The 16,850-nt window shown below is 56.2% G+C and overlaps 2 protein-coding genes and 1 pseudogene across 6 annotated transcripts; 2 read left to right on the top strand and 1 right to left on the bottom strand.

Moving 5' to 3' along the window:
• Positions 1–14: 14 nt before the first annotated feature.
• LOC139177145 (cytochrome b-c1 complex subunit 6, mitochondrial pseudogene) lies at positions 15–270 on the top strand (annotated as a pseudogene).
• A 1,941-nt stretch (positions 271–2,211) lies between these two features.
• On the bottom strand, positions 2,212–7,005 carry BLOC1S3 (biogenesis of lysosomal organelles complex 1 subunit 3). Its single transcript, XM_019979855.2, has 2 exons — positions 6,847–7,005; positions 2,212–6,379 (listed from the first exon to the last, which is right to left on the bottom strand). Exon 2 carries the CDS (start codon positions 6,369–6,371, stop codon positions 5,769–5,771), a length of 603 nt encoding a protein of 200 aa, XP_019835414.2. The 5' UTR covers positions 6,372–6,379; positions 6,847–7,005; the 3' UTR covers positions 2,212–5,768.
• Positions 7,006–7,256: 251 nt separating this feature from the next.
• Positions 7,257–16,821, top strand: TRAPPC6A (trafficking protein particle complex subunit 6A). Of its 5 annotated transcripts, none has more exons than XM_019979857.2 (6): positions 7,257–7,526; positions 14,536–14,603; positions 14,753–14,870; positions 15,376–15,459; positions 15,628–15,721; positions 16,523–16,821. In XM_019979857.2, the coding sequence occupies exons 1-6, from the start codon at positions 7,443–7,445 to the stop codon at positions 16,552–16,554; spliced, it is 480 nt and encodes a 159-aa protein (XP_019835416.1). In that variant the 5' UTR covers positions 7,257–7,442; the 3' UTR covers positions 16,555–16,821. The 5 variants fall into 5 exon arrangements, with proteins under 5 accessions (XP_019835416.1, XP_019835415.1, XP_070627352.1 ...); XM_019979856.2 differs by having other exon boundaries at positions 15,331–15,459; XM_070771251.1 differs by having other exon boundaries at positions 7,257–7,543; positions 14,727–14,870.
• The last annotated feature ends 29 nt before the right edge of the window (positions 16,822–16,850 follow it).

Genomic DNA, 16,850 nt, shown 5'->3' with positions numbered 1-16,850 from the left:
AACCACAGCCGGACATGGGGCTAGAGGATGAAGAAAGGATGCTGGCCGGGTCCGGAGAGCCCAGGGAAGAGGAAGAGGGGGAGGAATTAGTGGATCCCCTAACAACAGTGAGAGAGCAACGCGAGCAGCTGGAGAAATGTGTAAAGGCTCGGGAGCAGCCAGAACGCTGTGATGAGCATGTATCCTCCAGGTCACAGAAACACCACTGCAGAGGAGCTCTTCGACTTCTGGCACACAAGGGACCACTGTGTGGCCCACAAACTGTTTTAATGGCTTAAAATGAGTGTGCAGATTCATTCACCCCAGCCTTCATCACCTGGGCATGGGGATATTTCCTATCAACATGCCATTTATCTGTGTAACTAAGTTCGTGAACCTCAAGGATTTCGGCTTAGGCAAGTAGCTTCTGTGTAATTATCAGGGACTGCACCTTAATAAAGTCCAGTGATCAGCCAAAAAACAAAAAAAAGGAATGAGCTATCCAGCCACGAAAAGACATGGAGGAAACTTAAATATTACTAAGCAAAAGAAGCCCATCTGAAAAGGCTACATACTGTAAGATTCCAACTATATGATATTCCAGAAAAAGCAAAACTGTGGAGACATTAAAAAGATCAGTTGTTGCCAAGGGGTTGGGGGACGGGAAGAAGGAAGAGACAGTGCACACAGGATTAATTTTAGGTCAGGGAAACTAAACTATTCCGTATAGACAGTCTACTGGTAGGTAACTATCACTTATACATTTGTCCAAACCTGTAGGACACGGAATTGGCAACCCATTCTGGTATTCTTGCCTGGAGAAGTCCATGGACAGAGGAACCTGGCGGGCTATGGTCCATAAGCTCACAGAGTCAAGACTCAACTAAGCATGCGCAATAGAATGTATTAACAAGTGTGAACTCTAAAATACAGACTTTGGGTGGTAATGATGTTGATGTAGGTTCATCAACTGTAACAAATGTACCACTCAAGTGTGGGATATTGATAGTGGGGAGGCTGTGAGGGGCAGGGGTGGGGGCATATGGGAATTCCCTGTACTTTCTACTCAATTTTGTTGTGAACTGCTCTAAAAGTAAAACCAATTTTAAGATGTGTGTATGGCACAGGGGTTACATAGTTTTGTTTGCTTGCTTTGTTTTTGTTTTAGGTTTGTGCATTGAGAGGGCCTGGGAGTAGCAACCCAGCACCCACATGTTGGCTTCTAAACACCATTTCCCACTAAAAGGAACCAGGGACCCATGCACAGATGGCTGATTCCAAGGTTGAGGCAGAGAAAAATACAAGGTGTGCCTAGATCATCTCGTGCTGGTCAGCAAGAAAGTATTCAAACAATGATGGAGAAATGTCCACAGGACACAGAAGCCAGCTCGAAAAGAGATCCTATTGGTCACACTGGACACAATTTGAGCATCAAAGCAATGCGAGGAATATCTTATAACCCATTAAATAAAATAGGAATCTGGAACACCCCTGATGTGACCTCACCCTCCCCAGAGGGTCTTCGTGGCTGCTGCTGTTGTCTCAATCATTTATCCAAGGCAACATCAAAGAGAGGGACCAAAACAGTCAAGAGCCTCTTTCACAATCCACTCCCCAATCTACCTGTAGTGATTTCAAAATACATCCACAAATGCGGACACTCATTCATCAAAGGTCCAGGTCTCCTTCCCCTCCACTCCTGCCTTTGAACCTTGGCTGGACTTAGCGACTAGCTAGTAACTGAGAAAACATTCCCGAGTGCTTCTACTTTGTCCACTGAAATATACTTGGGGACTTCTCTGGCAGTCCATGGTTAAAACTCCGTGCTTTCAATGCAGGGAGCATGGGTTTGATCCCTGGTTGGGAACCAAGATCCCACATGCTGCATGGTGTGGCCAAAAAAGTTTTAAGTAAGAAAACTGAAATACATTTGGACCTGAGCTGCCATGTAGGGAATCTGATTACTTAGGGGCTGCCATGTTAGGAGGAAGCTTGAGCCATATGAGAAGGCCGCTGATAGACACTTCAGTCAGCAAGCCTAATCTTTGAGTAAGCGTAGTCCAGGCACCTGAGTGAAATCACGTGGGATCCTCTGTGCCAACCCACTTGCCAGCTGAACACTGAGTGACCTCAGTCATTACTCCAAGGATCCAAAGAATTTTCCAGTTGAGCCTTGCTGGAATTCCTGACCCACAGAATCTGGGGCATAATAAAACAGTTGTTTCCAGCCACTAAGTTTTCAGTCATTTATTACAAAGAAATAAGTACCAGTATACTATGCCAGAACCAGAACTCTCTTTGTCCCTGAAGACTTCTCAACATTTTTCTACTCCTCAGATCCTGATTTTGTTCTTTTTTCCAGTTTCTCCGAGGCTGAAGTTGGGGAAAGGAGCCAGCAGCCCGCACTAGTTCATCACTTTGCCATCAGGTGCGCCTGGCATGTTTCAGCTGTGAGCTTGCTTGGTCTGCATTCATCTGCTGTAATTCCGCACGAGGCCAGCTGAGGGTGTCTCCCCTGGCTGCAGCCTACTTTCAGTTCATTTCTGGTTTCCCGGACTGCTCTACAAGGGTAAACCCAAACCCTAATCAGGCCTGAAGAAAGGCCTGTAGTTATGAATTCCCTGAGGAAACAGTCCCTTTACGCACAGCCCAAGCCAAAATGGACAAGCTCCCTATGTGTGCCTCAATGGTATCACTCAGGGTTTTTTTTCTACCACATTCTTTCATTGAAGACGTAGCTCTTCAAGGGACTAAGTTTTATGCAGGGGCCTCTGCTTGTCTCCAAACCGCCTGGCCCAAGGTCCAGCAGATGTTAAAATCCAAGGTTTTATATGATTCTGCAATCCCATTCCTGGGCATATATCCAGACAAAACTATAATTCAAAAAGACATGTGCACCCCAATGTTCATAGTACTTACAGCAACCAAGACGTGAAGACAACCGAAATGCCCACTGACAGGGGGTGGGTGAAGAAGATGCGACATATGCCTACAATAGAAGATTACTCAGCCATAACAAAGAACGAAATGCCATCTGCAGAAAACTGGCTGGAACTAAAAATGATCATACTAAGTGAAGGAAGTCACACAGAAAAATAAATACTATATGATATCACTCACATGTGGAATCTCAAACAGGACACAAACAAACTTACAAAACAGAGTAGACTCAAAGACATGGAGAACAGACTTGTAGTTGCCAAGAGGGTGGGAGGCGAAGGATTGGGAGTTTGGGGTCAGCAGATGCAAACTATTGTATATAGAATAAACAACAAGGTCCGGCTGTATAGCACAGGGAATTATATTCAATATCCTCTGATAAACCATAATAGAAACAAACATGAAAAAGAACGTATATCCACTCAACGGACATGAGTTTGAGCAAACTCCGGGAAATAGCAAAAGGCAGGGAAGCCCGGCGTGCTGCATGCAGTCCATGGGGTCACATGACTGAGCGACTGAACAACAAAAACAACTGAATCACTTTGCTGTACAGCAGAAATGATCACAACGCTGTCAATCAACTATACTTCAATATGTTATTTAAAAAAAAACAACCAAGGCTTTGAGTATCTGGTATTGGCAAATACTCAGGACAACTGCGGTGTGCAATTTGGGTACAGATTTCCCATGCTCTGAGCTCAGCTGTACATTTAAAAGGACGTTTAATTTCAAAACCAGTATTTCTGGGTATTTTTCAGAAGCAACCACACTGCAGAAGCACCAGCCTGAGGCTCCTTCACAAAACACATTTACCAGATGGCATCATTCTCTACTTGTTGGCTGCTCAATAAAGACCAAGGATTTCACTTGGTTTAAAAGTCCAGCTTTGTCTGGCCCCCGCTAGCACAGTCCTCACCACCCCCATCTCCCCTGGTCTCCCCATTCCAGGTACAGGCTAGAAGATATCACCCTCTTCTGTTGTTAAATACGATATGCCGTCTTCTGACTCAGGGCCTTTGCATATGCTGCTCCTGCTGCTCACAATTTTCCACCCCACATTTCATCTTTTTACACCTTCAGGGTTTTTTTTACACCTCAAACTCACTCATCACTTCCTCGCAGAAGCCATCTAACCATCCTTCAAACAAAGTCTGACAGGTTTCAGTTACAAGCTCACAAAACTCCTGCATTTCTTTAGGGTACTAACCACAATGCCAGAAAAATTATAGTCAAAGTATAAATTACAGTTAAGACTATCCACTTATACAATAATATTTTCATGTCTGTCTTCCCCAGTGGACTGTCAGCTGAGAGGACCCAGCCTGGGTGGGGCATCCCCAATGCTTGGCTCAGGACAGGCACAGAACAGGAGCTCAGTAAATGTGTGGTGAATGAACAAAACACAAGTGCAGAACCAGGGTGAAAAAACCTGGGGCCCCAGTTTCCTAGCTACAGGTCCACTTTCAATTGGCCAGGTGGGAAGGATCTCTTTCTTGGGACTCACATTTGCAGCAGAAACGCCAACTGACCTGCCCCCCAGCTTAGATGGGGAGATAAGAGGAACTGATCATATCAGTGAATGCCTTGAGTTTTAATGAGTTTGCCATACAGTGCTCTTCCTCAGCACTTCATCCTGGGAGCTCAGATCTCAGCTCAGGTTGGGATAAGAGAGTGGGGGAAGGGAATGCATATGAATGGGACTGAGGGGCTGGGGCTGGGAGAAGAGGGAGCAGTGAGGAGGAGGAGACAGAAGGAGCTAACCCAGAAATCCAAGCAGTTTAGCATCCAATAGCATCCGCGGAACATAGTGAACAAACAAACTACATGTGGTCCTTATCTGCAAAGTGCTGTCATATTGCACATAACGTTCCGGGTGAGTCTGTACCGGGCCCTCAGTGCCTGCTGGGGGCACTCTCAGCCTAGTGAGTCAGGCCGAAGCCTGGAGCTCATACCTGGAGCTCGGGCAGAAGGCATAATCTTGGCCTGGGGGTGGGAAGGAGACACCAATTTGGGCCTGAGGAGATGCCACGTTGGGCCTGGACAGCTGGGAGGGGGACCTCCTTGGGTCAGGAGGGAGCCTCATCTTGGACCTGATGAAGAAAATCATAGGGGATCCCTGGAGCCCGGAAGTAAGCAGGTAGTTTAAAGAGAATGGGAGAAGCGAAGAGCAGCAGGATCAAAACCAAGGGTAGAGCTGGACACAGGAAACAAGAGCAGGCCAAGCGGGTAGGGCTAAGCCCAAGGAGAAGCAGCCAAGAGGTGGCAGAGCGAGGACCGGAAGGTGGAGATGGTATCAAGGCCAAGCCTGGGGAGCAGAAAAAGGGTCCAGATTAGAGGGACAAAATTCCAGAAGTGGGGCAAGAGGAGAGACAGAGCCAAGGGAGTAAAGGGAGACATCAGGGAATTGACATTCAACTGGATTCTGGGGCTCCCGTGGGGAGAAAGAAGCAGGCCCAGCTCCTGTGAAAAGAAACCAAACTGAGGAAGGCAGAGAGAAAAGAAAGATGAGGCTCCATGAGCCCTTAAGAGGGAGACAGATCAAAGGTACCTAGCAGGTACCCTGGAGCTGGAGTCAAGTTCAGACACAAGCTCTGAACCAGGAAGCAAGCCCAGGGGGAGGAACCAGAGCTAAGGTCCAGCAGGGCTACACACACACACACACACACACTCACACACTCACACGCACACACACACACACACACACATAAACACAGCATTATCCAGGGGCGAGGTTATCCCTGAGGGTGACAGCAAGATGGGTGGGTGGCTAAACAGAGCAGAGAGCCAGGTCAAGAGGCCGCAAGGCCTACCCCCAGGGCACAGTCAGTGGAGACAGTGGGTCACGGCTAGGCTCTCGGTCCGGGGTCTTGTTCAGGCTCCGTCCCCGGCACACCGCGGATGTCGGGCAGCAGGCGGCAGCTGGCCACGATGTCCAGACGCTCCGCCAGCGCGCAGAGGTCCCCCCTCGCCAGACGCACGCTGTGGGCTGCGGCTAATCCCGCTGCCTGGGCAGCCGCCAGCCTACCGGCTAGGGCGGCCACATCACGGCCCGCGCGGCGGTACACGCCGCTCACCGCGGCCGCTACGTCGTGGTCCAGCCGTGCCTGGCTCTCAGCCAGCCGGAGCTGCAGCAGCGAGCGCGCAGGGGCGGGCGCCGGGGCCTCCTCCTCCGCCCAGGCCTCCCCGGCCGTCTCCCGCTGCACCACGAGCGGAGGCAGGTCCCGCGGCGCAGCCTTCGGCTCCGGCTCGGGGTCTGAGTCGGTCTCCGCGGCCTCCCCAGCCACTCGCAGTCCCGTGGGGCGGCCGCGCGTTGGGCCCGAGGGGCCCAGGTACAGCTCCTCCTCCTCCGACGAGGACGCAGAGAGATCCGAGTCCGACTCGGCCGCTTCCCCCTGCACCAAAGTCTCAGGCCTCCGCAGCGGCCTCCGCCGACGACTCTGAGACTCCATGGCGCGAGCTAGGGAGAAGACGCGGGAAAGGATGATATGAGAGGCGGGCGCCCTTCAGTGGTTAAAAGCCGCAGTTTCTGGATTCTCACCCCCTCCACTATCTTAACAATCTGGGGTCACTGCCTGCCTGGGCTTCAGTTTCTGCAAACTGAGCCCATCATCCCTAATGATGGTAGGAACTACTGGACTGTGACTCTTCAGTGTACTGATGGGAAAACTGAGGGCCACCAGCTCGATCAAGACTCTGAGACACGAGGTCCCGGAATCCTAAACTCAACTCTTCCTGATTTTGCTTCCTAGCAGAGACCACACCCTCCACACTGTCCTCTTAACCTGTGACGGATTAGGAAGCACACGGGTTTCTGAACCGCTCGGGAACCAGGGCCTCCATCACAGAAAGGGTAACAGTCCAACTGGACTTGGGGGAGGATGCACAAGGGGCGGGGGGGGCGAGCGTTATCACCGAAGACCGTACCGGGTCACCAGAGCTCCGAGCCTGCGGGATCCTCTACCTATCCGAAGTGCGGCGTCTTTACCGAGGAGCGCGGTAGCCCCAACCAATAGGGGAGAAAGTTGGGCGGGTGTTGGCGGCCTATCACCTGGCCGCCCGGCTACCAAACAGGAAGAAAGCCCTCCAGACCAGATGTTGGGGCTTCTGTAAAGAGCCACGTGAATAAGGGCACGGCCAATAGGAAAGCGGTTGGGCTGGCGCTTCCGGGTTGTGCTGCGAGAAGAGTGGACAAATAGAGAGTCTAAAAGACGAGCTGTCACGTGTAACCAGAGACTGGACTAATGGAAACGCTCGAGGACCCGGAAACGGTGAAGAAACAGCGGGAAGGGCGGAGGTGCTTGTACCGTGCGGCCATTACAGACAAAGCAGGCCCTCCCCCTAGACCCCCGGGTTTACGCGCGCACCCCTAGAGCCCAGGAAAGGAAGGCGGGGCTAGCCTGAAACACCAATGGAAGCAGGAGTGGGTGGGCCGCACTTAAGAAGCAGGAGACGGGGCTTGCCCAACTGGGCCAATGAGAACACGAGACGCTGAGCGGTTGTTAGGCGACTGAGACCCGCGCATGGCGGACCCGGCACTGTTCGAGTTTCTGCACACCGAGATGGTAGCGGAGCTGTGGGCTCAAGATCCAGACCCCGGCCCCGGGGTGAGCGCCGGGTCCTGGTAGGGAGGAGCCACGGGCCGTGGCTGAAAAGCCAGTCGAGGCCCCCGGGAGGCGCGGAGGGCGCGGCAGCGGCCCGGGACGAATACCCGCCCAGCCCCTGATCGTGGGGAGACCTCTACTGCGGGCTTCCGCCTCTGCGAAGCCGAGTCCGGACAGGGCTGGCCTCGCGGGTTACTCCTAGAACTGTGCGAGACAGCTCGGGGACAAGCTCCTAGCTCAAAACCTGACACAGAGTAAGAGGGTAGTAATTACGATTGCTTGGTATATATTGAGGACTTACTGCCCGGGTTAAGTCCCGCCTGCGCCACTCACCCTGGGTGTGAGAGCCAGTGATTCGCTCTGCGTGCCTCAGTTTACTCCCTTGTAAAATGGGATCGTAACAGCACCTAAGACTCGGTGAGACATTCATTCAACAAATTTACTGAGCACTTACTGTTCCCCAGGTACTTGTTTCCTTGTCCTCACAAAGCTTAACCTTTTAGTAGGGAATTTACACCAGCAATGGGGTTCCCAGGTGACTCAGTGGTAACGAATCCGCCTGCCACTGTAGGAGACGTAGGTTGGATCCCTGGATCGGGAAGATCCCCTGGAGGAGGAAATGGCAACCCACTCCAGTATTCTTGCAGGGAAAATACCATGGACAGAGGAGCTTATCAGACTGGGGTCACAAAGGGTTGAACACAACTGAGCAGGGCACCCACGCAAACAATAAAAATAGCAACAAATGTGCCACCTGCTAGTAAGAAGTGCTATAAACAAAACTTAAGTAGAATCAGGGACAGGGATGGAGTGGTGGATAGTGGAGGAAGCCTTTCTGAGGAAAAGAAGGGAAGAAGCAAGCCCTGGGGATAAGTAGTGGGGAAGAACATTCCAGGCAAGAGGAGGCCTTAGAGCGTGCTTGGAATTTTGAAAGTTGGTCCTTAGGAAAAATGCTCAGACTTTAAAGCACTTACTTCCATGTCTAACACATAATCAGCCCTCAAAACATGGAGCTCTGTTTTAAAATCTGGTACTAAAAAGAAAGGGTGAGGGCGAAAGCAGATGCTTAATAAGTGGGTGCTATGCCCACTTCTTTCATTATTATTCTGTCATCATCATCAATATGCAAGACATTTTTATTGATGTATGTTTCCTTCCCAATCCAGGAGCCCTAACAAGGCTGTTGCTTGTTATCATCCCAACATAGAGTCAACAAACTCTTAACTATTAAAACATGCAAGGTGCCAGGCCTTGCTGTAGGGGCTGGAGATTACTCAGCAAACCGTGCAAAACCCTTGCCTTCTGGAGCTTATGTTGTAGTGGGGGAAACAGACAAATCAGATAAATGCATCTACACTGTACCTTGGGGCAATGCTATGAGAATGATAACACTTGGGAGAGGGAATGTGCGCTGGCCTGTGTGCCAGGGAGAGGGTTGCAGTGTCCCAGCACCCCATCCATCCTGGCATTCAAACAAGGAACCCAAGGGTCTGCAATAACCACCTTTACTCCCTCACCTCCAGCCATCGGCCAGGCCCAGCCTGTTCCACTGTCTAAATAGAGTTCCCATCTGTCCCCTCCCTGTTGCAGTGTGGGTTCCCTCCTCTCCGCTCCATAACAGCCCCCTTCTTCACCTTCCAGCTTATTTTACCTGCCACGTCGATACTACATTGACACCTATTAATCCTTCAGTTCAAATGTCCCTTCCTCAGGGAAGCCCTCAGCGGAAGTGGGGGTATCTCTGTTCCGTTTGCACATTCCCCACACCACCATACGAACCTGAATTATGATCCTTTAGTTACCGCCGTCTCCTCTGCCAGGCCTCGTGCTTTGCACTGTGGGCAGGGACCAGCTCTGCGTTGATGACCATAGAGTAGGTCCTCAGAATGGATGTATATATTTTCAAATTTATATTTGGTTGGTTTTGGCTGTGCTGCGTCTTTGTTGGTGCACTTGGGCTTTCTCCAGTTGCGGTGAGCAGGGGCTACTCTAGTTGCGGTGCTTCTCACTGGTGTGGCTTCTCTTGTGGAGCGTGGGCTCTGGAGTGTGCAGGCCCCAGTGTTTGTGGCACATGGGCTCAGTAGAGGTGGTGCAGGGGCTTAGCTGCCCCACGGTGTGTGAAACCTCCCAGGACCAGGGATCTAACCTGTGCCCCCTACACTGACGGGCGGATTCTTTACCACTGGACCACCAGGGAAATCCCAGTGTGGATCTGTTGAAGAAGTGAGCGCAGCCCCTGTGCCGTGGAGGGTGAGGGTGGGGACTGGGTTCACTTAGTATTGTGGCCAATAGGAACGCCCACCAGGTGCCCGCAGGGGCCTCACCTTCCTGATTTCATTTGATCCGCCTAACAACCCACGGAGGTCAGCATGATCCTCCCCGCTTTGTTGGCGAGGAACAGACGCTTTGATGGATGGAGTCTTTGCTGTCAAGTGGCAGAGTCAGGAATGTAACTGGGCCTCTCACTCCCAAAACCTGTGCTATGAACTCTCACCTGTTTCAGCATCTTCCCTGACACTCTTGGGAGGATTTTGATGTGGCCAAGCAAGTGTGGGGGCACGCGGTTACTCAGCTTTGCTCAGCACAGGATTTTCAGAGCGCAAGTGTGCCCACGATCTTTGGCAATGGCTCTCTGTCCGGCTGCCTCCGCAGCCCCAGTGCTGGGGTCCCTGCACCAGGGATTCCGGCAGAGCTGGGCTGGGAGGTGGCCTGGACATTGGACCTCAGAGCTCCTGGGTGGTTCCCGTGTGCAGCCAGAGTGAGGACCACCATCTCCCCACATTCCTTCAAGCTGGCAAACCCTGTTCCTCAGCTGCTCATCGTGGGCAGCTGCCTGGCTTTCCCGCAGTCTTTTCTCTTTTGCCCCTGGCCCCTCCCTTCTCTGCTCCTTCTTTTTGGTCCAGCAAGCGTCCTGTCTGCCTCTTGGGTACTTCTCGTGGCTTCAGCACAGTGCTTTCTCTGATTTAGTTCTCAGAACAGCCCTCCAGGGTTGACGTTATTATCCCATTTTACAGGAGAGGGACTGGGGCACCAGACAGGAAGGGCTTTTCCGGGATCAGAGGCAAAATCAGGACTCGGGCATCCGGGTCAGAGCTTGTCTGTGGCAGCAGCCCCACCAGCCCTGGAGCCCCTTGAGGAAAGCAATCGTGGCTGGTTCATCTCTGTCCCTGGCGCCAGGCGCTCAGGAGCCACAGTCATTGTTTAGGGCTTTTTGATCTCCACGTCCTGCCTGGTTATTTGTAGCTGTTGAATGGATTCTCCTGGAGGGTTATGGCTTGAGTGGAAGGCTGGCTGGAGGAACAGGAAGGTCTAAGGGCCTTTGTTATCTGAGCTGGAAAAGTTCCGGGAGGAAGAGGCAGGGGAGGAGGAGGAAGAGGAGGCGGCTGTGGTTTGTCCATCTCAGGAGCTTTGACGATAAGGGGAACCTGTGAGCAGAGGAGTGAAGCCTGCGTGGGAATGAGCTGTTCTCTGGAGGCCTGGGAACAGCCGTGTGGGCTGGGCCCTTGTCCACCGAAGCCAACTGGGCACTCAGCCAGCCCCTTCTCTCTGGAGGGCCTGGGCGGGGGGTGGGGGTGGAGCAGCCATCAGATACAGTCCTTGTCCTCAGGCCGGAGCCTGGGAAACCACCTGCTTCCTGGAAAAGTGCATGGCATCGGGGCGTGGTGCCTCTGAGGCCACAGAGCCAGCAGTGGGGCCTCTGTGAGCCAACTGGGGCTCTGTCCTGAGGGTGGCAGGGGCCGTAGAAGGTTTAAACTGAGGTTGCTGGGCTCAGATTTACTTCTTCGGAGGTCCTCCCTGGCCACGTGGGTGAGATGGGATAGAGACTGGGCAGGGGAGGAGTCCAGAGCACAGACAGACGGGGACTGGGCGAGCTCCCCGAGTGTCAGCGGAGAAGGTGGGGTCTGCGGTTATCCTGGCGACTGCCTGGTGGATGATGGGGGAGAAGGCGAGTGACAGATTGGGAGGTGTGCTCTCACCTGGTCACTCTCCACACTTCCTTTTCTTAAGGGAAAAAAAATTTATTTCTTTGGCCACACTGAGTCTTAATTGCAGCACGCCGAATCTTCCGTCTTTTAGCTGCTGCACATGGGATCCTTGGTTGTGGCATGTGGGATCTAGTTCCCTGATAGGGATCGAACCCAGATCCCCCACACTGGGAGCTCAGAGTCTTAGCCACCGGACCACCAGGGAAGTCTCCTCACCATACTTCTTTTGCGTCTTCTGGGGCCATTGACGCTGGGGAAACCAGAAGTCATCCCTTCTCCCTGTGCTTGAGGCAGGACCTGGGCTGCCGCACCCTGGGCCAGCAGAGTGGCCCCACCGGTGGGGGTTGATCCTCACAAATAACTGAGGGGCCCGGCACGCAGCCCCGCCACCCAGCAGTCCAGGATGGCACGGGGGAGGCAGTGTGGTTTCCTTGTTTCGCGTTCCTCCTGCTCGGAGCTCGGTGGCCCTCAGTCTGGATGCCTGAATCCGCCTTTAGCCGAGCACAACTGAGCACGTTTTCCTCTTTCATCGTTTCTTCCCCTGTTGTCGTTCCATCTGTGGCACTCAGAGGAGTCGTAGACTTTCTGGGTCTCTTTCCACGTGTCAGCTTTTCTTTTCTTTTTTTTTCCCTTAACAATCTGTGAAGTTTTAGCGATTTTCCAGAGTTCTCTCTTTTTCGCTCCCTTGCAAAGAGATTTGTTTTGGTCACCACGTTCATTTTTATGCATGTTCCTTTGTCGGCTCGTCCCTTTCTCCGAGCACCCGTGCTGCTCATGGGTGCCCTTGGTGCCCACACTAAATAAGCCTTCTCTGAGGGGGTCCCCCTGCCCCGCTTCTCCCATCATCTCAGTTCCTCTCCGTGGGCTCTTGTGTAAACCAGATGCGGGAAGCCCAGAAACGCACTGGCTCTGGGCTGGGCTCCAGAGGCTCAGGACAGGACGGGAGAGGCCCCTCGCCCTCCCTCCGTAGCAGTGATGACCCCCTAGTGTCAGGGGAGCTTTTGCAGGGCCTGGGGTGTGCCAGCTCTGCCGCCCTCCCCTCCCCCAAAACCCACCCCCTGTCAACTTCCTCCCCGCCCCCCTCCCCACGGCCTCTCCTCTGCGCTGCTTGCTTTATGCCCCTCTCCCTCCCATCCCCGGTCTCTGCAGTGTAGCAGATAGTCACCTGGCCTCTCTCGAGGGCCATGGGGTCAACGGCAACAGCAGCTGTGTTGCGAGCTGCCAGTCACCCGCCCCTGGGAGACTGGGCCCCCACCTTGTCATCCCCACTAGGCACGGTGTGCGAGCTCCTGGAGGGGAGCTAGGAAGTGACCGCGGGATGAATGGGGGAGTCCTGGGAACACAGGTGCACTTGGTCAAAACAGAGCCCAACCGGCCCCCTCCAGGAGCTCCCCTGAGCAGGGAGGTGGTGCAAGAGTGGCAGAGGCCTGTCGAGGGCCGGGCAGGGGACCAGGTGCTGAGATTCGTCCGCCCACAGAACAGAGCCCCTCCTTCATGGGCTTTTCCTTCCCTCTTGCCATCCCCAGCTTCTCAGCAGGCTGACAGGTGCAGAGGCCGCAAATGACGACAGTACCGCTTCCCGAGCCCGACTCGGGGTGCTTGGCTTGCACTTACCCACTCCTTTAATCCTCACGAGGGCCCTGGGAAGGTCCTCGTTTTACACGGGAGGAAACTGAGGCACAGGGCAGCTGGCCACTGCCCCAGGCCCACAGCTGGTAAGGATCCGGACCCTGGACCCAGCCACCAGGCATGTGTTCCCCTCTCTGCCCCTCACACCCGAGCTCAGACCTCGACCACCTTAGTCATCGAGTCAGCCTGCCCCCGCCCCCGCGGCCAGCCCTATCGTGCCGAGGACACCAGATAGCACACGCCGGTGTCACGGGCAGGAAGCTGTGTCCTTCCCCAGGCCCGGTTCCCACAGGAGGAAGGCGGAATGGTGGGCCACGGTCTGGGTGTCGCGTGGCCCAGCAGAGGACGGGGCCATCACGCGGGGCACCTCTGCTCCGGCTCCCACCCACTCCTGGCACCTCCCCTCGGCCAACCTCAGCCCTTGCCACTTCTCTGGGGCACGGGCAGCTGCGAGTGCTGCCCTGATCACCTGCCTGTCAGCCACCAACATGCAGGAGCCAGACCTGCTCAGGTCCAAAGGTGCCCCTGGGAGGTCTGACCTAACTCCTCTGTGCCCCGGTCTCCAGATGTGAAACACAACCTACCTTCCGGGGCTGTTAAACAAGGGTCTGCACAAGGCAGCTGGCACAGCATAGGCCCAGGTCCCGATTCCTCACTTTGCTCATTCAGCATGTTTCTCACACGGCCCAGTATGTGCCCAGCCCCCCTAACGCCGTCTTGGCGTTTCTGATGCCCCGAGTCGGGGCCGCTCAGCTCTCTCTGGGTCACACAGATCGGCAACGTACACAGGTCGGCTCTCCTCCAGCCACGCGGTCTGCGCTCCAGGACACATGGACAGACACCAAGTGCGGCCTCCTGCCGCCCGGTCCCCACGCCTCAGCACCCCCACCGCGGGACCCTGACCTGGCCCCCCAGAAGGCCACTCGGCCACCCCTGCCTCCCCTGAGCCCCTGCAGGTCCCTCCCAGGAGTCTCGGCTCATACGTAAGGCCTCCTAATCACAGTTGACGTTTCGCCCGCCTGCTGGCCCGTCCGGGGGCCCACCCCTGCGGCCCCTTCACTGAAGCCCCCTTGCTCGCCCCAGGCAAGTCACCTGGAGTTTCTGGGGTGACAGGAGTGCTACCCCACCGGGCGTTTAAGGACGGACGCTGAAAGTGCGTGCAGGAAGTGATGGGACTTGCGAGGAAAGACAACGGGTGAGGCCGAGCCTGGGCAGGACCCCCGTGTGTCCTGGGGTGAGGCTGAGTGGGGCCTGAGGGCCACTCAGGAAGCCCTCTATCCCGGGTCTTGTCTCCCCGCACCAGCAGGGACGCACGAGCCCCCCTCAGCTGCCACACCGGCTGGCTCCCGGCTGGAGGTGGCCGAGGGCCCCTCAGCCTCCCTTCCCTGGCCTTCTAGGGACAGAAGACCAGCCTGTTGGTCCTGGAGGGCATGGGCTTCCGCGTGGGCCAGGCCCTGGGCGAGAGGTGAGAGGCGGGCAGGACCCACAGTGGGGTCCCTTCCTGGGCAAACGGGTGGGGAGGGTGCCTCGCTCCACACAGGATCCCGGGCCGGTCTCCTCCCTGTTCCTTACCCCGGGGCTCCCCAAGCTTGGCCCCCGCGGTGTCTGCCGCAGGCTGCCCCGGGAGACGCTAACCTTCAGGGAAGAGCTGGACATCCTCAAGTTCCTGTGCAAAGACCTGTGGGTGGCTGTGTTCCACAAGCAGATGGACAGCCTCCGTACCAACCACCAGGTGGGTGACCCCCAGGCAGACAGCAGGCAGAAGCCAGAGCCCTGGGAGCCCAGGGAGGGGACCCCGGCTCAGGGCAGTCACAGCAGGCCCAGCCCCGCTCAGGGGCTCACCACAAGCACTGGCCCCCTGGGCCCAGGACAGGCCCCTCGTGGCTGGCGGCCGTGCCTCGGCCTGACGCAGCTTGTCTGCACCTGAGCCTCGTTCCCATTAGGCGCCCACGCTGGGCCCGGCTGGTGGCCTGATGGCCTGGGCTGTATCTTCTCCCCATCCGGCACCCTGGAAGTTGCGCAGCAGGGGCATGGAGGGGAGGACACCAGGCCCTGGTCGGAGGGCCCACGGGTCCTCGTACAGCCCCGAAGGATGGCCCAAGACCGACCGCAGCCGTTTTGAGGGAAGGGTCCTTCTGGACCTCAGGGTGGCAGCGCTGGGCCCTTGCCTCCCCTCCCCCCCCACCACGAAGGTACAGGCGCCACTCCGGCTCCCTGGCACCCTCCTCTGTCCCCAGGGGACCTACGTCCTGCAGGACAACAGCTTCCCCCTCCTTGTTCGGATGGCCTCGGGTCTGCAGTACCTGGAGGAAGCGCCCAAGGTACCAGGCGGGACTCTGGCCCGGGGTGGAGGCCTCTTCCCAAGCCCAGGACCCTGGGAGAGGGAGGCAGACCCACTCCACCCTGCTGTGAACCCTCAAGCCCGCGTGGCCCCGGGGTGTTGGCCTCCCCCTGCTCCACCCACGGTGACCCGTGTCCCCCGCCCCCAGTTCCTGGCCTTCACCTGCGGCCTCCTGCGTGGCACCCTCAGCACCCTGGGCGTCAAGAGCCTGGTCACCGCCTCCGTGGCAGCCCTGCCCGCCTGTGAGTTGGGGTGGGGGGGTTCCCATCCCTCTAGTGTGCCAGGGGGCCCACCCTGCTCCCAGGGGCCGCAGAGGTGGGAATCTATGGCCCAGAGAGCTGAAGTCCCAGGCCCAGGCCACACAGCAGGTGCAGCCCATCCATGGCCCTGCCCCCGATGTCCTCCTAGACTGCCTCCCTGGGCGTGCCAGCCTGGAGGGGAGAGCCAAGGACAAGGACCTGGGCTAGTGGTTTCCAACACTCTTCCCAGCGCGAGAACCCAGGTGGACACAATAGGAGTCACCTGGGTGAAGGCGGGGTGCTGGGCTGAGGGGCTTCAAAGGCAGCCAGTGTGAGGGGGTGTCCTCCTGACCCCGGGGTCCTGCTGGCCCGCAGTGCCCCCCATCGGACAAGCCGAGGCCCCACCCTTCCCTGGGGGCCGCCTGCGACCAGCCCTCCACGCACCCTTCCTTTGGGCATCTTCCCCTCTGCCGGTCCCCAGGGCCACGCATCACGGAGGACTGGGGCCCGAGCTGGCACGATCTGAGCCATACGTGCCACTGAAACTGGGCCAGGCCCCTCCCCCACAACCTACATGCCTGACCTGCTGCCTGCCCATCGTGCCCCCAGCCACCCACACAGCCCTGGGGCGCAGGCCGGGGGTGGGGCTGGGGCACCACCATCTCAGGCCAGCAAGGAAACAAGGTCCAGCCAGGGCCACCCAGGCTGAGGGTGCAGGGCCCGGGTGAACGGCTCAGAGCGGCTGGGGTGCCACCTCTCCCCTCCGGCCCCAGCCTCGAGCTCAGGCCAGCCCTTCTCTTCCAGGTAAGTTCCAGGTGGTGATCCAGAAACTTTGAGGAGCCCCAGGTCCCACTCCCAGATGAGCTTCACGGCACCCCGGCCCAGAGAACCCTGCTGCTGCCTGTGCTGGGGGCTGGTGCCGGGGAGACCGGAGTCCCCGCGCTGCAGGGTGTCAGAGATGCCCAACAGATGGGTGTCAGAGGGAGGTGGGGGTGTCCCGGGGGCCAGGTGGTCCCCGTGGCATTCGGGGCTGGTGTGGAGGGGGTCTGCATCACACACATCCCTCCACAGGGAGGCGCTCAATAAAGGTTCTGTAGGTGGAACCAGACTCAGAGTGGAAAGTGGAGGGGGG

Source organism: Bos indicus, chromosome 18 (assembly GCF_029378745.1).
Source record: "Bos indicus isolate NIAB-ARS_2022 breed Sahiwal x Tharparkar chromosome 18, NIAB-ARS_B.indTharparkar_mat_pri_1.0, whole genome shotgun sequence".
Taxonomy (NCBI): domain Eukaryota; kingdom Metazoa; phylum Chordata; class Mammalia; order Artiodactyla; family Bovidae; genus Bos; species Bos indicus.
The sequence above is the reverse complement of the archived record's forward strand: the minus strand, read 5'-3'. Positions and strand labels throughout refer to the sequence as shown.

Coding starts and splice junctions, on each gene's coding strand:
- BLOC1S3 (XM_019979855.2), bottom strand. CDS start 6,371: ATGGAGTCTCAGAGTCGTCGGCGGAGGCCGCTGCGGAGGCCTGAGACT.
- TRAPPC6A (XM_070771250.1), top strand. CDS start 7,443: ATGGCGGACCCGGCACTGTTCGAGTTTCTGCACACCGAGATGGTAGCG. Junction 7,544..14,535: donor GGGGTGAGCGCCGGGTCCTG/GTAGGGAGGAGC, acceptor CTGGCCTTCTAG/GGACAGAAGACCAGCCTGTT. Junction 14,604..14,726: donor GGCCAGGCCCTGGGCGAGAG/GTGAGAGGCGGG, acceptor GGGCTCCCCAAG/CTTGGCCCCCGCGGTGTCTG.